Source organism: Silene latifolia, chromosome 1 (assembly GCF_048544455.1).
Source record: "Silene latifolia isolate original U9 population chromosome 1, ASM4854445v1, whole genome shotgun sequence".
In the NCBI taxonomy this organism is placed as follows: Eukaryota; Viridiplantae; Streptophyta; class Magnoliopsida; order Caryophyllales; family Caryophyllaceae; genus Silene; species Silene latifolia.
Window position 1 is genome coordinate 118,567,253 of NC_133526.1, and position 27,828 is coordinate 118,595,080.

Genomic DNA, 27,828 nt, shown 5'->3' on the forward strand with positions numbered 1-27,828 from the left:
CATACAACCCACAATTCCTGCTATTCCTTCTCAATAATGCAACGTAAACATAACTTAGACATACAAGAACATGACACATGGTTGAGTACAGGGGCGTAGCTAGTGTTGTTGCAAGGGGTAGCATATGCTACCCCAAATCCAAAATAAATCTGTTTATAGAATATTTTTCGCTACCCCATAGCGTCTGAAATAATTGGCAAAGAAATAAATATATATTAACGTAGTAATGAAGCATGAAAACTACGTAGTATAGTGGATGAAGTTGTGATTTGTATCACAAGGTCATGTGTTCGATTGCCAAGAGAACCATTTTTGGCTTCTTTTTCCACAAATCACAGCTTCACTGCTCATTTCATTTAATATTTTTAGAAATTGGCAACGGATTTAATTTCCTGCTATTAATGAAATCTCCTTCTCTTGATTCATTACCTTCAATTTAACTTTCATATTTTTGCGTGATCATATTTATCATTGATTTGTCTATGAATCAAGTTCATGTTTTTCTTTTCCATGATAATAATAAGTTTATTTGATAAAATGAATCACACGGTGTTTTTCTTAACTTTTAAACTTGTACGTATTTTTGGAAAAGCAAAAGGCTTATTTGGAACGTGTAATATATAAGGGGAGCTTTTTTTTGTATCACTATAAAAACTTAAAAATAGAACTAACAAAAACAAAAGGAAAAGGCTACTCATACACGAGGTGTATGAAAATCTCATACACGGCCAATTAAATTGCGCCATGTGGCTAACTAGAGTTAATCTAATGTAGTTAATTTAGGGTTATATTAGTAATTACACATATGTAGTTAACTTGCTAACCACATGTAGTTAACTATATTTAGGGTAATTTTTAATTTCCTTTGTTTGACATATTTTGATTTATTATTATTATTATTATTTTTATTGTTATTAGTATTATTATTGTTTTTAACGTTTTTTTGTATTATTATTATTGTTATTATTATTTTTATTGTTATTAGTATTATTATTGTTATTAACGTTTTTTTGTATTATTATTATTATTTATTTTTGACCTCCTAATCAATCAATTTTGTTTTTCAAATCGTATTCGTAAGCAATAAAAATTCATAATAAAAATCAAATGAACCCTAATTTCATAACATTAATCATAACCTAATTGAATTGAATTCATATAATTGATGAACCCTAATGCAATAAACCCAAATTGAATTCAATTAATCAAACCCTAATTTAATTTATTAATCAAATTGATGAATACCCTAATTCCCAATTTCGATTTCAATAATCAAATCGAATTCCAATTTTCGATTTCATTTATCAAATTGATGAAAACCCTAATTGTAAATTTCGATTTAATATAATTGATGAACCCTAATTGTAATCGTCAAAATTCAATTAATCAACTTTAATTGAAAATTTCCAATTCATATAATTGATGAACCCAAATGCAATAAACCCAAATTGATTAATCGATTCCGTAATGAAATTGTAGATAAATATTTTGCCTTAATCAAAATCAAAATGAAAATGTTTATGAAATGATTAATCGAAAAAAATGAAAAAAAAAATCAAAATCGAAATGAAGTAACCCTAACTTGAGAAACCGAAAAAAAAAAAGCAAAAACATTTGCTGGTAAGGAGATTCGAGCACGGGTTGTTGCTAGTAGAGGGCTATTGTTTACAAAGAGTGTAGTAACCATCTAACCTAGGGGTATCAGCACGTCAAAGTACCCATTTCAATTCATTATATTGTTAAAAGTAAACCCTAAATTGCCTTATTTAAAATTCCGTTTTTAAAATATTAATACTTTCCTTATTTTTAAAATATTCGTAGCTTGATTTTAGGCAATAAATTTCTTAAATTATAAAATTGCCTTATTTAAACAATTTTGGTTTCATTTGATAAAATATCTTTATTTTTTAAATATTGTTAAGCTTGATTTTAGGCAATAAATTTCTTAAATATATAAATTGCCTTTTTTAAAGATTTTCGGTTTCATTTGATATTTTATCTTTTCTTTTTAAAATATTCTTAGCTTGATTTTAGGCAATAAATTTCTTAAATATATAAATTGCCTTTTTTAAAGATTTTCGGTTTCATTTGATATTTTATCTTTTCTTTTTAAAATATTCTTAGCTTGATTTTAGGCAATGAATTTCCAAATTTAAAAATTGCCTTAATTATAAAATTTCGTTTTTATTTCATAAAATATCTTTTGTTTATTTAAAAAATATTGTTAAGTTGATCTTAGGAATATTATTTTTTTTTTTGAGAGATTTTGGGATTATTTATTTTTTAGGATTAGATTTAGGCTAAGTCAAGAAAACCCGTGTTCGAATCCGTATAGCCACAACTTTGTTTTTTTTTTCTTAATCCCCTAATTATTTCGATTAATTGCTAAAATACCTCAACTAGGGTTCGAATCCGCAGGCTAGTTTTTCTTCAAATTTGGCTAATTGATTTTCTAATTGTAAATTATGAGTTACTGTAATTCAGAAATGGTCATTAGGGTTTGTAAAAAAAAAAAACCAATAATGCAAAAGAATATAACTAAATAAGATATAATTTATTGGAATAAAATGAAACGATTACACGAAATGTAAATTGAAACTAAAAACCGTGGTAATCAGACTTGAAAATTATAAAACAAAATGCTAAAAATTAACTAAGCACTAGAATTGTAGGCGCCTTATGCTGTTTCCAACCAAACCATATCTTCCTCTCGACCTCCATTGAGGACTCGTTGGAGGGGGAGTAGTAGGGGCATCAAAATTATCGTCCCCTCCTTCAACCCGAACGAGTACATCATCGGGAACCGGCATTGGTAGGTACTCACGTTGCCCCACTTGGCGCCATTTCAGGTGTTCATCGGGTAGGAACGCCGAATATTTGGCATTGAACTCTTCTTCATATATGTATTCTATGGTTTTACACCGAGCACGGGCTATAGCATCCTCAATTTTACTTGTGTCTTTGACAACGTCTAACATTTCCCTTACAAACATCCTTGTCTCCAACAAATCCCTAGCATGAGCCTTCCTTTCCATCAAAATCTCTCTATTTAACATTGCATATTGAATTTGATTAGCCATGACAGTAGGTTAAAAAGTTTTGATTTAATGGAACGAGTTTTATTTTTCTTATGAATTTGATTTGGGAATGGAGGTAACATCTAGCAATTAGGGTTATTTATATAGGGTCCAATTGAAATGTTTCCCCCCAAAATTTTCCCTCCTTTTTTTCCCGCCATTATTTCCCACCAAATCACGTTGATCCTATTATTTAGGATATTGAAATTGAATATTATTTAAAAAAATATTAAAAGTAGATATGATAGAAATAATTAGAATTTAATAATTATATATAAGATAATCATAATATTGCGTGAATCACGTTAAAAGGGAGATAGAATATTGCGTGAATGAAATTAAAAAGGAAAATATATGTTACTATTTCAATAACCTTAAATTCGTTTTAGTATATATTGAAAATTAATTGTTTAGTAATCGTGCTGATACCCCTTGCTCAACTGGTTTCTAATAGTCATGCATTCATAGGTCACCCGTGTTCGATTCCCCATAAAAGCATTTTTTTTTTCATCAAAATTTAATTTAATTGGCGCAAAATGAATAATTGAAATTTAAACTAAGTTAGAAATTTTGAATTTAATACAATTGGCGCAAAACTGAATATAGGGTTTAGGGTTTTTGAATATAGGGTTTAGGGTTTAGAATATAGGGTTTAGGGTTTTAGAATATAGGGTTTAGGGTTTAGAATATAGGGTTTAGGGTTTAGAATATAGGGTTTAGGGTTTCTAAGTTTGATTGTATGTAATTAGCCACTAACTAGTTTCGATTATAGGTTACTAACGATATTTTATTTAATTAGGTACTAACTAGTTCCGATTGTAGCTTACTATCGACATTTTATGTAATTAAGTACTAACTAGTTCCGATTGTAGCTTACTATCGACATTTTATGTAATTAAGTACTAACTACTTCCGATTGTAGCTTACTATCGACATTTTATGTAATAAGGTACTAACTAGTTCCGATTGGAGCTTACTATCGACATTTTATGTAATTAGGTACTAACTAGTTCCGATTGTAGCTTACTATCGACATTTTATGTAATTAGGGTCTAACTAGTTCCGATTGTAGCTTATTATCGACATTTTATGTAATTAGGTACTAAATAGTTCCGATTGTAGCTTATTATCGACATTTTATGTAATTAGGGTCTAACTAGTTCCGATTATAGCTTACTATCGACATTTTATGTAATTAGGTACTAAATAGTTCCGATTTTAGCTTATTATCGACATTTTATGTAATTAGGGTCTAACTAGTTCCGATTATAGCTTACTATCGACATTTTATGTAATTAGGTACTAAATAGTTCCGATTATAGCTTACTATCGACATTTTATGTAATTAGGGTTTAGGGTTTAGGGTTCAATTTAATTCCGATCATTATAACTACGATTTGATTTTAATGTTCATAGCGATACCGATCATATCTTAGTTTAACTATATCACGTAAAAATGTGAAAATAAGCTTACTTATAACGATCATAGTTTAATATCTCTATTTCATGTAAAAATATTTTAGCTTATTTTTTTTTTTTTTTTTGTACAATGTATATTATTAATTTTTATTAACCAAAAAGAAAAACAAAAGGTTTTGAACGAAAAAGGAAAAAAAAAATTAAAAAAGTTGAACATAAAAGAAAGAAACTAACGTAAAAAGGGAAAAAAAAAGGTAAAAATTTTGGTAAAAATCTCTTATAAAAGGAACCAAACCCCCTTCAACTTCCTCCTTTCAATCTTCATCTCCTTCAAACTACTTCCCCTCTAAAAACCTTCCCCTTAACCCTAATTTTTTTTTTCACACAAAATTATCCATGGCTAACCAAGGAGAACGTAATTGGGCAATTTACTGTCCTGCCCCTTATCGTCCTCCTTTACCCAAAGCCATTAAAGATATTCCGTCTACTATATCCATTAGTTCTACCAACGGGAATAGCCCTCAATTTCGAGTTGCTTCGTGCAATGATTTGGTTGTGCACGAGATCATTCCCCGGTGTTATTCGTGGGACCGTGGTAATCTCGTAGCAGTATGCAAGGCATGGGGCCATGCATGGGCAAAGTGGCAAGACCTGAAGTTCCGAAAGAAACACGGTCTTGCATGAGGCCGTGGATGGGAGTATGACAACCGGGTGATGTAAAATAGATTATGCTTTATTTACGTTTTAACTATGAGGCCGAAAACTGGTATTCTATTGCATGCAATCGGTTTTCATTTTGGTTTTGATTCGGCCCAATCTGATTGCATGCAATAGATTTGATTTTGATTGCATGCAAGGGTAGATGTGATGGGGATATCATTTTGCTTGCAAAATTGGTATTGCATGCAATGGTAATCATGTTTTACTAACTAGTTCAAAGTTGTATATACTACTCTTTTTTTTTTTGCATGGCGGGATATAGGATGTTAAAGGGTTGTAGAATCGGATGTAGGGTTGTAAATTGTTAGTAGTCGGCTAAATATGATGGTTTTCCGTCTTGTAATCAGATTAGTCGGATGGTATAATCTATCATATTATTTCGTCTTTTAATCATGCGGTTTTTTACATTTTCGTTCCTTTAATTTTGGTGGACATTGTACTCGAATTATGCAGTTCATGGTTTTTTAGGTCCAATTTCGCTTAAATTCGTTAAACATTCAAATCGTAATTATGGGTAATCGAATGGTATCTTTTTTGGTTGTATACGGTTTATGTTAAGTTTGCATGGCAATCAAATTTCGATCAGATTAATCGGATGGTACTATTTCGATCAAATTCTGTTTAATCGTTGACATGGTGAAATCGTTATTGTAGTGGGAATTGAAGTACATAAACTGAGAAAATTGGTGTATTACATATGACATGTGTTATAGGTTGAGTCAAGTTGGTGTATTGCATTATCAATACATAAACTGAGAAAATGATCAGATTAATCGTTAAACTGAGAAACTTTCGATCAGATTAATACGAATTGAAGTACATAAACTGAGAAAATTTCGATCAGATTAATCGTTAAATTACATTATCAAACATTAACTCATTTGTCAAGTTGGTGTATTGCATATGACATGTGTTATAGGTTGAGTATTGAGTTTAACAAAATGATTATGTCTCACATGCAATTTGAGTCAAATCATCTCAAATGTTAACAATTGAAATACATAATGTGTCAATTGAAGTACATAAACTGAGAAAATTGTTCCTGCAATTCGTCTAAAACGAGCTCAATTCGTCTAAAATTGTTCCTGCAATTCGTCACATTTTATGTAATACATAATATTAGCAGCTCTCAATTCGTCAAAAGCAAAGTTACGAGGTAAATGTATCCAAAATGTATCCAAATGTAATTCATAATATTAGCAGCTGTCTAAAATTGTATCCAAAATGTATCCAAATGTATCCAACTGAAGTAAATGGCGTCTAAAATTGTTCCTGCAATTCGTATAAAATTGTATCCAAATGTAGCCAAAAAAAAAAAAAAAAAAAAAGAGCTCAATTCTACTGCGTGTTACGAGGTGTGGTCGTACTGACCCTTCTTCGCCGCGGCGTTGGTTGCGACGATGGACCTGTTTCGTCGAAGTTTACAACCCTCCTTACTTTCTTTTGCCTAGGCCTAGACCCTCTTCCTGCACCTCTTTTATCAATGGGGTCTCTCAAGGCGCCTTCCGTAGGAGGAGGTGCGTTCCGTACCATGTGGCGTAGGTTGTTCTCCTTCGGTTGTAATCTTTTACGGCCCCACACCTTTGTTACATCGGAGCCTGCTCCCATTTCGTTGAGTACCTCAATGCCGACATGCGCCTCTAATGCCTTAATCACCTTGGCTGATTTGGCCTCATATAAGGCATACGTCTCATCATCATGTAATGCCAGCTTATATATGTAGTCGTTCTTCATCGTGACAGCAAGAGATCGCTTGAGTCGTTCAGACTCACCAGGATTGTAGTACCCAACAGGAAGGTGCTCATAACCCCGAACCAAGTCCTTTCGCCATCGATTCAAAATGTACTTGTCGGGAATAAACTGCACTTTCTTCAGCTGTAGTACACGAATAATACGCCTGCACAATATACCTTTAAACTCGAAAAGTTTACAAGTACAATTAAACTCACCGAAGTCCAAGTTGACCGTAACATTGTACTTTTTCTCACGACGCTTCAAAAACGGTGTTGTCACCTCATCCGTTACATTAAACGAAGAGAAATTTCCAATGTTCAAATGAGACTCAGCGTTGGTGTGTATAAGACCGTTTACCTCATCCTTCACCAAACTAAAAATGTTAGATGTGTAAGCCCGTTGGAAGACTTCCTCAGCTATGATTGTCTTATTATAAGGAGACGGCCTTTCATCACAAGCAAAGTTCAACTTTAATTCTTCCTCGACCTTGGATCTTAGTGCATTTTGATAACTATCAAAGAATTTGAACAGAGTAGTTTCAACATTGACATAAGTCTTGAAAAATCGGTTCGTCTGTTCACTTCTTTGCGTAGATGACATACCTACACAAAAGATGTCCCTCCAATACAATGGCACCCACGAATGTCGGTTTTGAAAAGAGTCTATGATCCAACCATTTTCATGAAGACCATACTTAGCTACAAAATGATGCCATGCCTCCTCAAAGTCATCGCTATCTGCACTATCGTCAATAATTTTCCAAAGGTCAACAATAATTTCTTGATACCTGACAAAACTTCCCAAGTTCTTTGTTGCGTTAACCATTATGTGCCACAGACACAAACGGTGATGAGTATTAGTAAATACGTCCTTCACAGCCTTACCAATTCCTTTGCATTGATCCGTGAGTATAACCGATGGAGCTCTACCCATACAATCTATCCATCTCCTAAACACCCAAGTGAAGCTTTCCGCATATTCATGTGAAATCAAAGCGGCAGCAAGCACAACAGAACTGCCGTGATGATTTACGCCAACAAATGGAGTAAAGGGCATTTTGTACTTATAATTAAAACATAAGATAAGTATAATAAAAACAAATTCTGTTTCCGAAATGCCTTAATTATTTCGAGAATGCCGTCAATGTTTTGCACAAATTGTTTCGAAAAATGCCCTACTTATTTCGAATAACTAAAATTATTTCGAAAATAATCAATTAGCTAGGGTTTGCTTCTTTAGAAATTATTAATTAGAAATTAGTCAATTAGCTAGGGTCAATTTTCGATATCAGTAGCTAATTATGTCAATTTTCCAATTAGAAATTAGTCAATTATTAATTGGAAATAATTAAGTCAATTTTCGAAATCAAATTATTTAAGCTACTGATTTCGAAAATTGCCCAATTTCTAAACCCTATTGATTAATTTCTAATTAATAATTTCGAAAAATGCCCTAATTAATTTCGAAAAATGCCCTAATTAATCATAAGCACAATAATAATTTCTAAAGAAGCAAACCCTAGCTAATTGATTAATTTCTAAAGCTATTTAGAAATTAAATAGAATGAATTGCCTAATTTCTAAACCCTATTGATTTCGAAAATTAACAAAACTACTGATTTCAAAAATTAGTAAAGCTATTGATTTCGAATTAGTTAAGCTAATTATTTGGAATAATCGACATTAATTAATTAACAAAAAAAATAACTTGGTTTTTAATCGACATTAATTAACAAAAAATAATAAGGTCTTAAGTAAATTACGTAAATTTGGTCACCTGTTAACACAAAATGTAGCATCGTAAGAAAATACATCACCAAATGCCTTTGTCATTCCTCTACAACGTCCGTCAGCCCAAAACACATTTAGTAGCTTGCCTTCAAAATCCGTCTGAATGGCGTAGTAAAAATCTGGATCCACTTCCTTAAGTTGTATAAATCTATTCTCCAAAGCCGCTGCATCCCCGTTAATTCTACTACGTCTTCGTTCTTGATTAAGAAAATTCCGTATGTCACGCTTGTTGATTTTTAAATTTTCATGCCCACCCGCTTCTCTAACGAGAATTTCGAAGTTATTGGCAATAGAAACACCGGCAGCGTCGTTCAATAAGGCCCGTCTTTTGAAATATTCGTCAAACATCCGGTAACTTACCATGTGACGAGTATTTTCGTGTTTTAAAACGTGATTGTGTTCCAACCAACACGCACCGATGACAACAAAATCGTTTTGTAACGATGCTTCTATTGCAAATTTGCATTTCTCAAAATTTGCAATGTCTTTAAACCCGTTTGTTTTGTTCGGATTGGCCCCCATTGTGCAACATAATCTAATGCGTTTCATCATATAGAAACGAGGTTGCTTCTTCCCCATACCATTGCGTTTGACACCTCTTTCCTGGTACATCTTCACTAGTTCAGTACACCTACAAAAAAGTTGAAAGGCGTTTTTATACGCATATAGGTACGCAAACGCAACAAACTCGTCACCATTCACGAACGTCATTCCTCTGGTTGGAGTATTAACTTCTAACGAATCGCCATTACCGCCCGTGTTTAACATATTTCCGACCTTTTCAACCCATCCTCCTTCAACAATTGCAGGACCATCGTCAATATCGTCTGGGTTGTCAACATCGTTACTAACATCATCATCGATAATAACGACATCACTACTTGATTCATTGTTTTGTTCTTCCCAAGGAACATTCAAATCAAAATCCATTTTAGTGTAAGTTTTTTTTTTCGATCAAATTAAAGCAATTTGATCATCAAAACGTGAAATTTCTTATAAACTGATTGATTTTTTTTAAAAAAAAATTCTACTGTTACTGCTACCACAAAAAAATATTGAAGATCTTTTCTAAAATTTCTCAACAATAAGATAAAATATTGAAAGATCTTTTCTAAAATCTCTCAACAATAAGAAAAAATATTTAAATAAATATTCCACAAATCAATCAAAAATCTTTTCTAATAAGGAAATGTGAAATTCAAAATTTAAAATAAGTCAATTTGTAAATGAGGTAGTTTTTTAAATAAGGAAGTTTTAAAAATCGTGGACTTTATTAAACGGTTAAAAACCGAATTAGGGTTTCCTTTTAACAATATAATGAATTGAAATGGGTACTTTGACGTGCTGATACCCCTAGGTTAGATGGTTACTACACTCTTTGCAAACAATAGCCCTCTACTAGCAACAACCCGTGCTCGAATCTCCTTACCAGCAAATTTTTTTGCTTTTTTTTTTCAGTTTCTCAAGTTAGGGTTACTTCATTTCGATTTTGATTTTTTTTTTTCATTTTTTTCGATTAATCATTTCATAAACATTTTCATTTTGATTTTGATTAAGGCAAAATATTTATCTACAATTTCATTACGGAATCGATTAATCAATTTGGGTTTATTGCATTAGGGTTCATCAATTATATGAATTGGAAATTTTCAATTAAGTTGATTAATTGAATTTTGACGATTACAATTAGGGTTCATCAATTATATGAAATCGAAATTTACAATTAGGGTTTTCAACAATTTGATAAATGAAATCGAAAATTGGAATTCGATTTGATTATTGAAATCGAAATTGGGAATTAGGGTATTCATCAGTTTGATTAATAAATTAAATTAGGGTTTGATTAATTGAATTCAATTTGGGTTTATTGCATTAGGGTTCATCACTTATATGAATTGGAAATTTTCAATTACAGTTGATTAATTGAATTTTGACGATTACAATTAGGGTTCATCAATTATATGAAATCGAAATTTACAATTAGGGTTTTCATCAATTTGATAAATGAAATCGAAAATTTGAATTCAATTTGATTATTGAATACGAAATTGGGAATTAGGGTTTTCATCAATTTGATTACTAAATTAAATTAGGTTTGATTAATTGAATTCAATTTTTATCTATTTTATTTTATTGTTTTTAAAAAACCGATTTTCATAATTATAAAAGCTAAATAACAAAAAAAATATAAATAATAACATAAATTTAAGTAATTAAAAGAAATTAAAGAAAGTCAAAACAAATTGAAAAACTTCCATAAAAACGGTTAACTACTATAGTTAACTTATTAACCCAATATGTTAAATTACTAATCTAACCTTATTCTAACCTCTACAAGTTAACTCTAGTTTGCCAATGTGGCGCATTTTCATTGGTCGTGTATGAAAAAACTCATACACCTCGTGTATGAGTATCATCTTTCAAAACAAAAGCAATTGTTGGGTTATATGAAATACGCGGTAATAAAAAAAGACAAGAACTTGTTCGATTTTAAGACAATATAATAAAACACCATATAGTATTCAATGGATTTTAACTGATGATTGTGATTCCAATTACGATTTACATGTCATATTCATCATTTTGCACTATGAGCTCTTGCTCTAATTTTCAAGACAATTATACGTTAAAAAAATTTGCTACCCCAAGTTTTAGATCCTGGCTCCGCCCCTGGTTGAGTAGGATATTCCTACCTGAGACGGACGCAAATCCAACTAGGAAAGTACGAATAACAACGGTGCTTTACCAAATCCGAACCTACATATTTAGCATACCGCATACAATTATAATATATATCTATAAAATAATATAAAAAGCCTAGATTGAGTATAAAATTGAGACAATGTGGGAGCATGAACAACTTAAGCTAAATAACTCACACGTGGCATTGTACATTAAGTCATGATTATTAAGGCTGGCTGGAGAGAATCAATGGGAAGCTGAACAGCCGATCAGGTAGCCAATTGAGATAAAATCTTTAATGAATGAAAGTGAACAGGCAATCATTAAAGATGGAAAATACGGAGTAAGATAAGAGAACAATGAGGCAAATAAATGATAATGAAATCAATCGTCAAAAACTTTGAACATATAAACAAAGTACCTTAATGGGTTGTATACATTTCATTACCCATCTATGCTCCATGAATGTAGTAGGAGTCCCAATATATATTACTCCGTACTCCTTACAAATAATTTTCAATGTTATCTCCAATAGTTGATTTGTTGTGTCCAAGAAACACCCTCACTTGAATATTCGCCTCTCTTTTTCTTCATCGAATTCAATCAAGCATAGATTCAAACTCTTGCATAGAGAACAACATGATTCGTTCGATTCATAACATATTGTTGTCCCAAAAAAATAGTTCCAACTGGAACGCATGGAGCAGCTAAGTGTCTCGATTATTTTGCACATAAGCTTCGGTTCGCTTCCTCGCTTGATGTTATACTTTAACCAATCGATGTCCGCTATCGTTGGGTGCAAGTAGCAAAATGGATTTGCTTATGGCCATTATCTGTTCATGTTTTATCATGGAGTTTCTCTTACAGTAATAATTACTCTAGAATATTGATCGATACTTTGGTATGGTGTTTATTAGCTTTCTGTTAAACTATTACTTCCATATGAGTCATTTGTTTACCTTTTGAATTATTGTGAAGGGTGTTTTAATCAAAAGTAAACAAATGATCGAGATGAAGGCCAAGAGTGGTTTATTAGTTTTATGTAAACTATGTATAAACATTTCTCATTTTTACTAGATTAGTTTAATAAGATAATAATGTACTAAGGTATAGTTTCATCCTTTTATGTTACCGACAATAGTTCTTCTATTGTTTGTCAATATCATCCTTTTGGGTTTTTAAATAGACACTACAATGTTTTAGAACATTGGTTGAGAGTTTGTTCCTTAATGTCATGCTTAAATTAGAGAAATATTTTTCCTTTATTTAATTGCTAATAAAAAGTGGTTCAAATTGTCAATCCATAATTTGTGGATTAATCTTCTCATTATAGTTATCTATGTTATTATGTTTAAACATTTGAGTCTCCCCCATTACACTCTTGCATCGCGTAATGTTATATGTATGATAGAGGTGGTGTGGTAATTGACCTCAATGTGAATGGTTATTCCAAACGTTCTACGATGAATGAAGCTTTGATCATACCGGGATAGAGAGATGACGGTGTATATCTTGATTGAGATAAGAGGTTCAAGTGATATGCTAACGCTTTATTCAATAAGTATTCTAATATGCTAACACTAATACGTGCAATAAGCCAGCTACAAAGATTCAAATTCAAATAGTTTTAATAATAAGTATTCTATTTACTCTCACAAATCCTTTTAATAATAATAATTTTTCCTTTAACTTTCATTTTCCTTTTATTTTTATGCATAAATTTAGAACCGTTAGATGTTATCAGAATACGATCTGGACAATTGAATTGAAATGGACCATTGAAATGACATTAGAAAAGGAAATGGAGATGATCCTGACTCAAAATAAAAAGCCTATGGATTACATGAAACATCAACTTAGTTATTATTCTCTCCATACCAGACCAATGGTAACATTGACTTTTTTCACACTTGTCAAGACACATTTTGTAATGTAAATATCTTTAGTTACACATTATTAAAAATTATAAAAATTTGATATATCGAAGATCAAATAAGATCTCACATGACTATATTTTGTCTTATAGATTAAGAGTAATATCGAAGATTCTCTATGACCATGAATAATGCCAAAATTCCCAATAGTACCATTGGTGTGGTATGGAGGGAATATAATAATGTAAAAAAGCATTATGAAATATCCCGCCTCAAAATAAAGCACTTTTCTTAAGAAACAATTAAGAGAGTTAATTAATATCATTCACTTTTTGTCTAACTGAGTTAATATACCCGCATTGCTCATAATTTATCTATAAATCAGGCCGAGGGTACTGACCCTTGAAATTCACACATAACTTCCTCCTAAAAAGATGGATTATAAGCTTCTACACGCCCGCAAGCGACACTACCAAAACACCTTCTTTCTTTAAACACTTTTGAACACCATCATAAATATTACTCCCTCCCATCCACTCTTTTCTTCCCTATTTCCTAAAACGGATTATTCAGATTTTCTTCCCCTTTCCTTTTTGAGAACGTTTTTATTAGTATTATACTCCTACTCTCTCCACTCATCAAACTCCACCATATCCTTTATTAATATTTAATTCTAATTATTCCTACCTCTCTCCAATAACCAAACCCCACCCTCTCCAATAACCAAACCCCACCCATCTTCTTTATTAATATTTAATACTAATTATTCATACTCTCTCCAATTACCAAACTCCACTCATATCTTTATCAATATTATACTTCCCACCCTTAATCCCCGTGCCCACTTCAAAGAGGAAGAAAAGAGTGGATGGGAGGGAGTATAAAACAAAAACGTCCCGTGAATTTCACGGGCAAAAGAACTAGTATAATATAAAAAGGCTAGACTAACCATTAGTTTTCACAATTCACCTTCTTAATATACTAAAAGCATGCCACATCATCACTAATATTTAAAAAAAAAAAAAATTTGAACAATTGTAGCATTAAACACAAATTAAAGCACAATTAAACTTAAATGTAAATACTAAATGTTAAATGTAAAATATTAAATGTTAAATGTAAATACTAAATTGTTAGATTATTTAAAAAAAAAGTTGGAAAAATTGTAGTATTAAACACAATTCAAGGCACAATGATAAATATTAAACTTTTTCTTTTAATTTGTTCAGAAAATTAAACAACAATCTATATCTCTATATATATTTTTACATTCTTCTCAAGTGAAATGACTATTATTTTTATGATAAAATTCTTTATTATTTATGACTCATAAACTTCTTAAACTTTAAGAGATAAATGACTATTATTTTTAGGATTATTTTTATGATGAAATTCTTTATTATTTATGACTCATAAACTTCTTGAATTAAGATTTAATATGGAGCATTACTTATGTTCCATTACTTTTGGATAATGATGACTTTTGAGATGCACAAATATTAATTTATCTTTGTATAAATAAATGATAACCTTTGAGATGTACAAATATTAATTTATCTTTGTATAAATACTCATGCTAATGGAATAAGATTGACTAGACAATCACAAAACAAATATTATTACTCTCTAAAATCTAACAAGAGACGAAGAGTGAATTTGTACACTTTTCTTATATTGATTCAATTTCTCACATCCCACAAAGCGTATATATAGTATTGAGTATATAAAATGTATTACATGGGCAGCATAATAGAAGACTTTGCTTATATTGCGTCAAAATAATTATGGAGTACTAACGAGTTTTTTTGTGTGCACTTTTCTGTTTAGGCTGCAACACATTTCCAAAGTTTGAAGTTGATAATCCTTAAGCCTGATTCTTCAAGTTGGCGAATAACGATAAACCTTTCATAAGAAAACAAAGTTACAACGCATTTTTTCATACATAATATTGTATACCTCATATAATTGATGAAGTAATAGCTTTTGTTGCTTGGAATAATACGTGTCTTTAGCGGCTTAGATATTACAAAGAGCGGAGTATATAATTTGATTAAGGGGAAGTGTTTGCAAGTGGTCTAATTTTGTGGTGGATAATGTTATATATTGGGATTGAAATTGTTGTGAATAATATTGTGTCTATGTTATTCTCTATTTTCATTTTCATGATTTGTGTTTTTATAAATGGTGTCCCCATTTCTAGGTAGATGTTGATTATATCGATATTGTATTTATATAGTGATTATCTGAGTATGTACAGCGTTATAGCGGTTTGAAAGAATAGTGAATGACACATTTTATTTAGTAAATTTAATTAGTTTTAGTCACTAATCCATAGAACTATAGAAGAGTACAACGATAATATACAAGCGGCATGTATGTTACTCCTTTATTGTATTTTTAGTCCTTTTATAGACGATCGTGGCGCAGCATGACTTTTTTTTATATATGTAATACATCTTCATAATAAACTTACCATAATATTGTGACCTTATAACTATTTTTATTAGTTAACCAATTTATATCATTCGTAAATACTTTATTATTTTGGTACTTTTTGAACTTTAAATTTTAGATGTCTACCACTAAATATACTCTGAGACCGTCTCTCTCAAGAGGTTTACTTACTCTTGCAACACGTAGGATAATATGATATATTACGACGACATAGATAAACTTTTTAAATGACTTTTGTAAATTGGCTAAGGGGATCAAATCGTTTTTTATCTTATGGTTAACAATTCAAAGAGATTAATTTAAAGAAATTTAGACAATTACATAAGAAACAATTCGTGCGTTGCACACTTGTACGGGTATCAAAACTAGTTACTCCCTCTCATCCAGACCAAAGGTTACAGTTGCTTTATCACACTTGTCGAGACACGTTTTGTAACGTGCATATCTTTAGTTACACATTATTAAAAATTATAAAAATTTGATATTCTTATAGCATTCATGACGATAAATCAAACAAGATCTCACATGACTATATTTTGTCTTATAGATTAAGAATAATATCAAAGATTCCCTACGACCATGAATAGTGCCAAAAAGCAACTGTAACCTTTGGTCTAGATAGGAGGGAGTATAAATTAATAACTAGAACAGCTATTTCATTATTTGATATAAATTACCTTAACGAGATTACTTATTTAATGATTCACTCGCTATAAGGACCTTTACTTCTTTTACGTAATTGACTAAACTACTTAGTCCTCAACTAACCAACTAATATAATCAACTAATCATTGTAACTCAACACCCTCCTTTTAATATTAATCATCCAACCCATTAACACAAGCATCAGCAGCTACGTATTCATCGTCAAGTAGATTGAATTAGCTCTTCGTATTTATCCGCCAACCCGCCATGCCCATCGTCCTCATCGACACCACTACCCAGTTAATTTGCGTCCCACTAAACACAACCACTTCGCACACCAGGCCACCATCCTATACACTCACCCTCACTGGACACAACACCGCGCAGACCAGACCCTCGCCGTGTACCCTTGTCTCCACTCGACACCACCATCCCGCACCAACATATACTTACTGAACTCCACACACAGAGTAGCCCTACGCTTCCCGGGATTTACCCGACTACTCACAACCGGTACCAACAACCTTACACAACGTCAAACTCTCGACAAAGCAGAGGAGCCTAATCGGCGTTACCGCGACAATAACGAAATAATCAGAATTCACAACACTACAAGGAAAAGGCCAGTTAGCAACCAACCCAATTGGTCACTAATGTACAAAAATTGGTTGCTAAAGCCATTTAGCGACCAATTAGCGACTAAATTTCAGTAGTAGCAGTAGGCTCAGTTGCAGATTTCAATTGGTCGCAAATTTGGTCGCTAATCTGCAACTATTGTAATTAGTTGCTAATTAGCAACCACCTAAATATTGGTAGCAATGTAGCTACCACTCTATTTAGTCGCAATTTAGCTACTACTTTTACTTTGGTCTCGAAAAATTGGTTGCTAACCAATATTGGATTATTAAAAAAAAAAAAAAAATCCCACCCAATTTTGGGCGGGAGAAAAATCACTTAACAATAGTTTAGAATCAAATTAAAAAGAATTCTTAAATTAAGAAACTTAATGACCAACTCATTAGCCAAATTAGCATTACAACTAATTTATACTTCCTCCATTTACATATGAGATATAATGTACCCATTTTCATTTGGCTCAACAACCATTTTCATTTTCATATGACAGAGAACTTTGATTTTTACAACCAACATTCCAATGAATTGATTTTTACAAATATTCTACAACTATGCTTTACTAAAAGAATACTAGTAATTGCTTTTTTAGTTCTTCAATTTCTTGTTCTCCATGCAACAAGATGAGGACTTTGAGTTCTTCCATAGGCTTCAACACTAAAAACCTGAAAAAATTAGACCAAAAATAACAATGTCTTAGATCTATGTTCCCAATATCAGTCTCACAATACAATTTACATATTAAATCCTTAGATCTATTATATAAATTGAGAAATAAAGCATAAAGTTTCGAAAATCCCAGAATTTGTAGATTTTAGATCTACAATGTTAACTGAAAAATAAGGAGAGTTTTTGAAATAAATATTCTAAGATCTACAAAGGGAAGACCAAGTTATTAATTCAAAAATTTCAAGATCTACAAATTAATGTAATCTTAGAAGCAACAACAGTATAAGAAAAGTTGTGCTGTCGAAAAAATTGGAAATAAAATATAAAAAAACCACACGAAAATAAAAAAGAAATTGAAAAGAAGAAGAAATTGACCGATCTTAATTGAAAAAATAACAAAAAAATGATGAAAAATAAGAGTAGAATATTAGATCTGACCTTACAAGAACAAAAACATGAAGTATGCCATCTTAAAATCTTCAAGGACAAGCTCCGAAGAGATGTTTAAGATTGTGGTGGTGGTAATAAGCAAGTTTTCTTTAAAGAAATTATATGGTGAAGAGAGGGAAGAAAATGAATTATTGGAAGTTGAAGGGTGAATTAAGAGTGAGGGTTGAAGGGTGAGACCCATCAACAACATAATGCATTGCATTGATTTTATGGGATGACTCGACTCCTATGTGACGCACGTTCTCGTTGAAACTTCGCCGAACCCGTACCAAAATAAGGATCGCGGCCAGCAGCTATAACAACCGAAAACTCTCTTCAAAGGCCATAGATATAGCCTAAGACAGACCTTAAGATCGACCTATATTAATTAGTCCTAGAACGATGTTGATGGAATTAACCGATGAACAGACACGATGATGATGGTAATAGAATTACGATGATGATGGCTATGAGTCCTGAGTAGCAGCCGCATAATCGCTCTCTTCCTCTCGTTTATTTTTTTTTTATTTTTTTGTTTGTTTGTGAGAAGGTGGAATAAGGAAGTATGGGTTGTGTGTTTTGATAGGCCATCTAGGTTTAATATATATAGTAATAACTAGTATTTCCTATATTATTATAATATAATAGCATATCATATATGTAGGCGCGTCTGGATCCTCTCCAGTACCAAAAAAACCACTGGAGGGTCCAGTACCACCCTCATCAGCTGACACGTAGAGAGAACGAAAATGGAGGGTTGAGATGGTTTTTTATTTCCCAGCCTGTTAGAAAATAAGACCATAGTCATCTCCATCTCTACTCTCATACATACTTCACACAGTCCACCATCTCATCAATGGCTACCACCAGATTGTTTTGTCCTTTTAAATCCAATGACCCAAATTAATTTATTATCATTATTAAAAAAAATAGAAAAGGCAGACATCTTGCTGCAGTAGCCTTACACTGCACATCTTCTTCTCCGACCTCCATCCATTAATGAACAATGGTGGTCCAAGAAGTTTTTAGGTGTATACATAGCCACCATCACAAATACCCACCCCTGAGATCCACGGGAAATCACCCTACCGTCACCTTTTCCGTACCGTCACACCGGAGAGAAAGAACAGCCAAGTTGGATGCCTTCTAATGTTCTTCATAAAAAGTTAATCGTCTATCCTCCATTTGTTATTTCACAAATCTTGCATGCATCGATAGTTGCCCGAAAACGGACTCCCGATGAGATTGAGAAAATTTAAGATTGGGTATTTGTGATAGTTGAATGTTGGATTTGTGATTTGATGAAAACTTGTAGTTCCTAATATTAATGGAGTAGTAGTAATGGCAGAGTTGGAATTGTATGTGAGGAAGAAGCCACAAAGAGACAAAGAGGCATAGTTATTGCTTTGGAAAATCTCAACCCTTTATTTAGGGTCATCCCACGTGTCATCATCTTAGAGTAGAACTGGACCCTCCAGTTTTTTTAATTACTGGAGAGAAACCGAGCTCTATATAGGCGATATAGTATAATATAATTATTACTAGTATTGGTGCCCGGCTTTGCTCGGGCTACCTCTACTTACCATAAAAAAAAATTATTAAATAAAATTAATTAAAGTTGCATAACTCATAAATTATATTTATCATTAATATATTTTTCTATGACATATCCTAAAATTAGGATGAAATAAATTTGAGACAAATTCACTACTCCCGCTATTAATATTTTACTCTTATTAATGAAACAATAGTAATAACATTTAACTTGCAGTGTAAACCCTATGGACAGGCAACAATGCTGCTGGACCTTGCAGGACACCTTAAAAATATCAAATGACTTTGAAAAATTCTGAAATTTTATGACAAATAAGATTTAATATTGTTCTAGAACTGCTCCAATTTTCATGAATTTTGAAGGAATCTAAGTATTTTTAATGTTAATTAAAACAGCCTGAAGTCCTGAAATTGCAGACAGACTAACTCAACTGGTTGTGTGACTTGTTTGAGTGACCAAAGGATATAGCTAAGACCCTAAATTTCCATAGAAGACTCACAGAAAATCTAAGATTATAGCTTAACAAATTTCATACTCAAATCCACAGTTGAACACAGGATTTAAGTTGAACTTTGCTCAACACAATTAAACTGAACCACAGATAGACACAGGTTCAACTTAATAATGCCAACCGACTTTGGTCAATTAACCACAGAGATCACAGGTTAATCACCAGGCCAGGTTTCCAAACTACAGTTTAAACACAAGTTTGAAAGAAATGAGAGAAGTCTCAAGGCTAATTTTCATTCAAAAACAATCTGCCTGAAACAGATGAGACACAGGTCCTTATATAGGCCTTGTCTTTGCATTACAGTTCAAAACCCTAGCATCCATTGGTCCAAAATTAATCTAAGATGAATACAAACAACATAAATTATCTTACAAGCTGGTAAATAAAGTGAACAAGTGAAAACAAAAGCAAATGGGTAAAACAGACTGAAATAAAGCATGGTCGCAGGCTGTCACTGTCAGTTGTCCTCTTGTGCACAGTTTGATGTTCATTTAGTGGCTAGCTGAAGTCAAGGCTTCTTGTTGTTATCTATGGCAGACTTTGTGGAAAAAGTTACAGCAACTCTTTTCAAGGAGCCTCACAAATGCCTCACCACATAAGGAAATGTTGCTTTATGCTTTAACTTCAACATGTGACTGCCTTGCTTTCCTTTTGCGGGAATTTCTGCTGAATTACATTGCATTTTAGGATGACTGGTAGGATGCTTAGAGAGCTAGCTTGGACTTTCAGTTGAGGCCTGCCCCAGCTGGCCATATAGGCAGCTGATAACTGGACCTGGTGAACCTCTTGACTGGTTGAGTTGGGGGTGATTCAATGGGTGTTACTGGGACTTGGACTGTGGCCTGGTCAGGATTGGGAGCCCTTGATTCAGCTCCTGCTGCAGCCTCCCCTTCTTGAAAAGGGCTTGACCTCAAGCCTGGTCCCTCTTCATCATCAGACTTACCATAGTAAGGACTCAGGTCTCCTATATTGAATGTTCTATGTACCCCATACTCACAAGGAAGGTCTATCTTGTAAGCATCTGGACCAATTTTCTCAATGACTTCAAAAGGACCCTCTGCTCTAGGCATCGGCTTGTTCTTTCTCTTAGCATGGAACCTTTCCTTCCTTAAGTGGATCCACAAAAGGTCACCTGGCATGAACTCTTTCTTTTGCTTAGGAGTCTTTGCCTGTTTCTTATACCTATCATTGGCTTTCTCAATCTGTCTCTTGACAGTTTCATGGAGCTTCAGCATCTGTTCCACCCTTTTATTAGCATCATAGCTCATCTCTTCCTTTGGTACACTTGAAAGATCTAAAGACATCAGAGGATTTATCCCATAAACCACTTCAAATAGACTGTGACCAGTTGCAGATGCAGGAGCTTTGTTTAAAGCAAACTCAGCTTGTGGCAGTTTTAAATACCAGTCCTTCAAGGACTTGCTGACAATGCATCTCAATATTCTTCCCAGGGTTTTGTTAGTGACCTAAGTTTGGCCATCTGTCTGTGGGTGGTGTGATGTACTGAACAGCAACCTAGTATTGAGCAGCTTCCACAAGGTCTTCCAGAAATAACTCATGAACTTGACATCTCTGTCTGAGACTATGGTCTTAGGAACCCCATGTATCTTGACAATATTACTGAAATAAAGTTCAGCAACATTCACAGCATCCTCAGTTTTCTTACAGGCTATGAAATGAGCCATTTTACTAAACCTGTCAACTACAACCATCACTGAATCATTTCCCCTTGAATTCCTTGGTAAGGCTATGATATAATCCATGCTCACATCCTCCCATGGTTTGTTTGGCACTGGTAGTGGTGTATAAGGGCCTCCCTGAAAGGAGCTCTTAGCTTGCTGGCAGATGAAGCATCTCTTAAGCATCACCTGGACATCTCTCATCATTCTGGGCCAATAGAACTGTTCCTGCAAGATATCCAGAGTCTTTTGGACCCCAAAATGACCTCCTAAATCACTGGAGTGGACTTTCTTGGTCAGTAGTTCCCTGTATGACCCCCTTGGAACATATAGCTTATTTCCATGGAACAGGAAACCCTTCTACAGCAAGAAATTAGTTCCCTGAACCTTAGTCCCTTTTGTTTGAGCTAATCAATCTTCATAGAAATCAGGATCATCTTTGTATAGCTCTTTCATGAACTCAAACCCAAGAACTTTCTGTTCCATGTCTGTCAGCAATGAATATCTCCTAGACAGTGCATCAGCAACACTGTTTTGCTTGCCCTCTTTATACTTGCTTGAAAATATGAAGGATTGCAAGAATTCAACCCATTTGGCATGCCTGTGATTTAGTTTGTGCTAGCCATTGATGTACTTCAAAGCTTCATGGTCTGAATGCAGCAAAAAAGGTTTTGGCTTCAGGTAATGGCTCCAATGTATAAGAGCCCTGACAAATGCATAGAACTCTTTGTCATATGTGGAGTAGCTCAGCTTGGCTCCACTCAGCTTCTCACTAAAGTAGGCCACATGCTTTCTTTCTTGGATCTATACAGCTCATATGCCAACTCCACTGGCATCACATTCTACCTCAAACAAACAGTTGAAATCAGGTAGCCTGAGAACAGGTGCCTCACACAGCATTCTCTTGATCAAGTTGAATGCTTGTTGAGCATTCTCAGTCCATTTGTATTCTCCTTTCTTCATACAATCTGTGATTGGGGCAGCAACAGCACTGAAGTTCTTAATAAATCTTCTGTAAAAGGAAGCAAGACCATGGAAGCCTCTTACTTCAGTGATGCTCTTAGAGCATCCACAATAGAGAGGATTGAACATCCTCTTAGTACCCTCTCTCTTCTAAGAGAACATCCTCTCTATTGTGGGACTTATGTTAAGTGTCCTCTTAACAAGAGGAAGGTAGTCACTTCCTCTACTTTTAGAGGAAAGCTAACTTTGGCCCTTGTGCCTAGGGCTGAGCATAAAAATCCGATCCGTTTTTAAAAACCGAAACCGAACCGAAACCCGATTTTAGGGGCCCGAATATTCGGGTTTTTTCCGGTTCCGGTGCCCGAACCGAATTTTTTTGAGGAAATGCGGTTCGGATTCGGGTGCTAAAAATATAAAACCGGACCCCGGTTTTTTAACCGGATTATTTTAAAAAACCAAAAATATATAAATACCACCCTAAGTCACTAAAAGTCTAAAACTGCCGCATAACCCTCATTCTCTCAAAACAAAAAAACCCTAATTTCTCTCCGCCTCACACACTATCACTCTCTCAAAACAAAAACCGATCCTAATTTTTTTGTCATATTTGTTCATCAAATTTAAAGATTACATCAAAGGTTTGTGCTAATTTGTTCATCATGTTTTATCTACTTCATTTATACATTTGGTGTTGTTTTTTGTGTATTTCAATTCGGTTTATAGACATTTTGTTCATCTATTTAATTATATACTACTTTTTCGACTTATTAATATTATTTTTTTTGTTTGTACTGATATAATGATATGTTTCCTTTGTTCAGATTTTATTTCATTTGTACTGATTGTTTTCGTTTTTTTTCCCTCATTGTTTCTGATTTTATTTCTCCTATTTTGATTTTAATTCGTTTCAAATCGAAGATCATCTATCATTTGTTGGGTTTTAAAAGTTTTAGTCTTTTGTTGATTTGAATACCAATATGATGTTGTGATTGTTACTTCGATTTTATTTACATGCTGCCCATATCCTAGTTTATGTGTTTCTGACCTTCCTGCTTTGATAATTGTTGTAGATGGCGTTGATGAGATAGACGGTTGATGTCAATTTAGAAGGATGCAAGTTCCTTAGTTTGTTTGGGATTTGAAGTTGTAATGTGATTTAAAGTTGTAATTTGTTAAATTTTGGTTGAATTGTAAAATTTGATGAGTTTCATATGAATCAATGAACTAGTTGTTACTTTGGCTGTATAAAACGAAAGAAAGACTAATTATGAAAACCGGGTTGAGAACCGGTTCGGTTAAACCGGTTTTCGGTTTCGGTTTCGGTTTGGAAAATGCGAAAAAACCGGTGAACCGAATTAAACGGGTTCGGTTTCGGTTTGCAAAATATAGTGTTTTTTAAAACCGGTAACCGGACCGGTTTGTAAAACCGGGTCGGTTACCCGGTTTTGCTCAGCCCTACTTATGCCTACTAATCAACCACTTTTTGCCATATGGACAATAATTCTTTTACTTTTTTCTTTAATAAAAATTGGTAGAGTAATTTAATTAAGAGAGGAACATAAGATGATCCTCTCTATTGTGTGAGAAAATATGAGAAAGAGGATGGAGATAGTGGGAAATAAAGTGAATGAAAGGGAAAATGAGGTGTCCAAAAATTAGAGGGAGTGAGGCAAAATAAGAGGAAGATAAGCTCCTCTCTATTGTTGATGGTCTTACTCTCCAGTCTCCCCTCTCTTCTTTCTCCCTGACAACTTCTACTCATCAGTTAGAGCACCCACAATAGAGAGGATTGAGTCTCCTCTTAACCCTCTCTCTTCTCTAAGAGGACATCCTCTCTATTGTGGGAACTAGGTTGGGTGTCCTCTTGTATAGATGGCCCTTCCTCTACTTTTAGAGGAAAGGAGACATAGGCCCTTGTGCCCACAAGCTAATGTTTATTTGCCATATGGATGATATTTTAATTTTTATTTATTATGGAAAAAAAATTACTCAATATACTTTTAATTATTATTGTACATTCATATTTGTTCGAACATATATGGACTATGTTTCAAGGCTCAAACATAAACTAAAAATATGCATTACAATTTAATGTTAAGTTTCATGTATTTTGTTTTATGAATTTTATATCTTACTTTGTATTATGAATTTGATATATTTTGTTTTATGAATTTTTTATGTTATTTAATTTAGCAACACAAACTTTTTTTAAAATTAGTTTTATTAATTTGTAAATTATTAAAACAATATAAAGTAACCCATAATGTTAAATATAAATAAAATAAATATAATAATAAGAAAAGTAATATAAGATGATCCTCTCTATTGTGGAGGAAAAAAGATGTAGTAGAAATGAAGATGATGTAGATAGTGGGAAATGAGTTGGATGAAAGAGGGAATGATGTGTCAAAAAAATATAAAGAAAGAGAAAAAATTAGATGATGAAACCATCCTCTCTATTGTGGGTGCTCTTAGGGATTGGCCACGATTTTATGGCATCAATCTTATCTTGATCCACAGAAATTCCCCTCCCAGAGATGATGTACCCTAGGAACTTAATCTCAGAAGCCAAGAAGGTACACTTCTCTAACTTTCCAAACAGCTTGCTGCCTCTCAGGATTTGGAACACTTCCTCAAGGTGGCTGAAATATTCTCCTGTGGATTTGCTGTAGATGAGGATATCATCAAAGTACACCACAGCAAATCTTCCCAAACAGGGCCTCAACACTTCTGTCATCAATCTCATAAAAGTGCTGGGGCATTTGATAACCCAAATGGCATAACCAACCATTCATAGAGTCCTTGCTTAGTTTTAAAGGCAGTCTTCCACTCATCACCCTCCCTGATTCTCACTTGGTGATAGCCTTGCCTAAGATCAATTTTAGAAAAGATCATGGCACCACTTAAATCATCCAGCATGTCATCCAGTCTAGGTATAGGGAACCTATATTTGACTGTGATATTGTTGATAGCTCTGCTGTCAATACACATCCTCCAAGTGCCATCCTTCTTAGGTACCAACAGTGCTGGGACAACACATGGACTCAGGGACTCTCTCACAAACCCCTTGTTCGTCAGCTCATCAATCTGCCTTTACAATTCCCTTGTAGCATCAGGATCACACCTGTATGCAGGTCTGTTAGGGAATACAGATCCTGGCACAAGGTCAATCTGGTGCTCAATACCTCTTAGTGGGGGCAATCCACTAGGCAGTTCGTAGGAAAGACATCCTGGTATTGTTCCAGTAATGGCCTAACCTCTGCTGGCAGTTGATGCTCCACATCCTCATGAATTTCTTTGGATAACAAGATAAGAACAAGCTGTTCTTGTTGTATTTCCTTGACCATTTCTGCTTCAGATAGAAATAAAACTCCATTGAGTCCATCAGTCACACTTGGACTCCCATAGTTCTTCTGATTAGGTGGTAGAGGGGTCAATGTGACCTTCTTGCTACCTTGCTTGAATGAATAGGTATTGCTCCTTCCCTGGTGGATAGAATTCTTGTCAAATTCCCATGGTCTACCCAACAGTAGGTGGCAAGCATCCATAGGGACTACATCACACAAGATCTCATCTTTGTAAACATTGCCAATTGAAAATGGAACCAGGCATTGTTTATCCACCTTGACTTCTGCTCCCTTGTTTAACCATCTGAGCTTGTAAAGGTTGGGGGTGTTCCTAGGTGCTGAGATTGAGCTTATTAAGCATGGTGACAGATGCCACATTGGTGCAGCTCCCCCCATCAATGATCAAATTACATACCTTTCCCTGAATAGTACATCTACTCCTGAAAATGAGGGATCTCTGATCCTCCTCCAATGGTGCTTGTTGAGAGTGCATTACCCTCCACAAAACAAGACTATGGCTTATATCAGGGTGAGCCAAGACTTGTTCCTGGTTGGCTTCCTCCTCAAGAGTTGTCTCCTCATTCACTGGCTCCTCCTCATACTCAACTGAACCCTCTCTTTCCCACTCCTCTACTTCCATTGCTGTCAATGCTCTCTTGGAAGGACAGTCCTTCCTGAAGTGGCCATACTCTTGGAATTGAAAGCATTTAATCTTTTCTTTGGTCAGAGGTGGGTTGGACTTAGGGAACATGGGTGCCTTCCCCTTGTCTCCTCCTGCCTGGGACACTGGTTTAGGTGTCTCAGCAATTTTGACACCAGTGTAGGGTCTAAAGACAGGTTTGGGTTTACATGTAGCAGGTTTAGACTTTCCCATTTTTTCCACTTTGAGTGCCAAGTTTACAACATCATCATAAGACCAAAGTGGTTGCATTCTAACCTTAGTAGCAATGTTCTTATCAAGTCCTTCTAAGAACCTAGCAATCCTTTGCTCAGGCTTCTCATTTATCTCACATTGTAAGGTTAGCTGTTCAAACTCCCTCAAATAGGTCTCAAGTGGTCTCTCATCCTGTCTAAGCTTAGATAACTTAATGAACACGTCATCGGTATAATCTTTGGTAACAAACTTATCCAACAATTTCTTTTTAAGCTTGGACCAAGACTTAATAGGTTCTTTCCCTTCCCTTAACCTCTGATGTTTAAGGTTGTCATATCATAGTAATGCATAACCCTTTAATTTCAACACAACAACTTTACAAGCCTTAGCATCATTGTAATTTTTGAATTCAAATATCTTTTCAACATCCCTAATTCATTCTAGTAAGTCATCAGGGTTAAGACTACCAGAAAAATCAGGAATTTCTACCTTTTGATACTTGTCTGCTTGCTCAAGAGCCTCCTCTTGTATTCTGATGCTCTCCTCTGAGTCTGACTCATAACCAGGTGGTGGTTGTCCTCTTCCTGCTCCCATGAAGAAGCCTCTTCCTCTGGCAGCTGGCTGTCTCCTTGGATCATGGTTTGGAAATCTTTCGATCACCACATGAACAACATTAAGTAGTGTGTCAACATTTCCCGCAAGTGTTTCTATTCTGGTCTCAATACCAGCAAGTCTCTCTTCACTCATGGTTGTTTTTGTGTTTTTAATGTAGG

The 27,828-nt window shown here is 33.9% G+C and overlaps 2 protein-coding genes across 2 annotated transcripts; both read right to left on the reverse strand.

Moving 5' to 3' along the window:
• Window positions 1-6,554: 6,554 nt before the first annotated feature.
• On the reverse strand, window positions 6,555-8,006 carry LOC141654243 (protein FAR-RED IMPAIRED RESPONSE 1-like). The gene has a single exon (XM_074461810.1). It carries the CDS (start codon window positions 8,004-8,006, stop codon window positions 6,555-6,557), a length of 1,452 nt encoding a protein of 483 aa, XP_074317911.1.
• Window positions 8,007-25,268: 17,262 nt separating this feature from the next.
• Window positions 25,269-27,802, reverse strand: LOC141654274 (uncharacterized). The gene is made up of 5 exons (XM_074461811.1): window positions 27,545-27,802; window positions 26,597-27,370; window positions 26,092-26,490; window positions 25,623-25,921; window positions 25,269-25,500 (listed from the first exon to the last, which is right to left on the reverse strand). Exons 1-5 carry the CDS (start codon window positions 27,800-27,802, stop codon window positions 25,269-25,271), a joined length of 1,962 nt encoding a protein of 653 aa, XP_074317912.1.
• Between the last annotated feature and the right edge of the window lie 26 nt (window positions 27,803-27,828).

Bases quoted from the DNA above. Each gene is read 5' to 3' on its own strand.
- LOC141654274 (XM_074461811.1), bottom strand. From the start codon at position 27,802: ATGAGTGAAGAGAGACTTGCTGGTATTGAGACCAGAATAGAAACACTT. The intron at 27,371-27,544 runs GTAGAAATTCCT...CTTAAACATCAG, and splicing joins AAGCAGACAAGTATCAAAAG to AGGTTAAGGGAAGGGAAAGA. The intron at 26,491-26,596 runs GTATGTAATTTG...AACCTTTACAAG, and splicing joins GATGTACTATTCAGGGAAAG to CTCAGATGGTTAAACAAGGG.
- LOC141654243 (XM_074461810.1), bottom strand. From the start codon at position 8,006: ATGCCCTTTACTCCATTTGTTGGCGTAAATCATCACGGCAGTTCTGTT.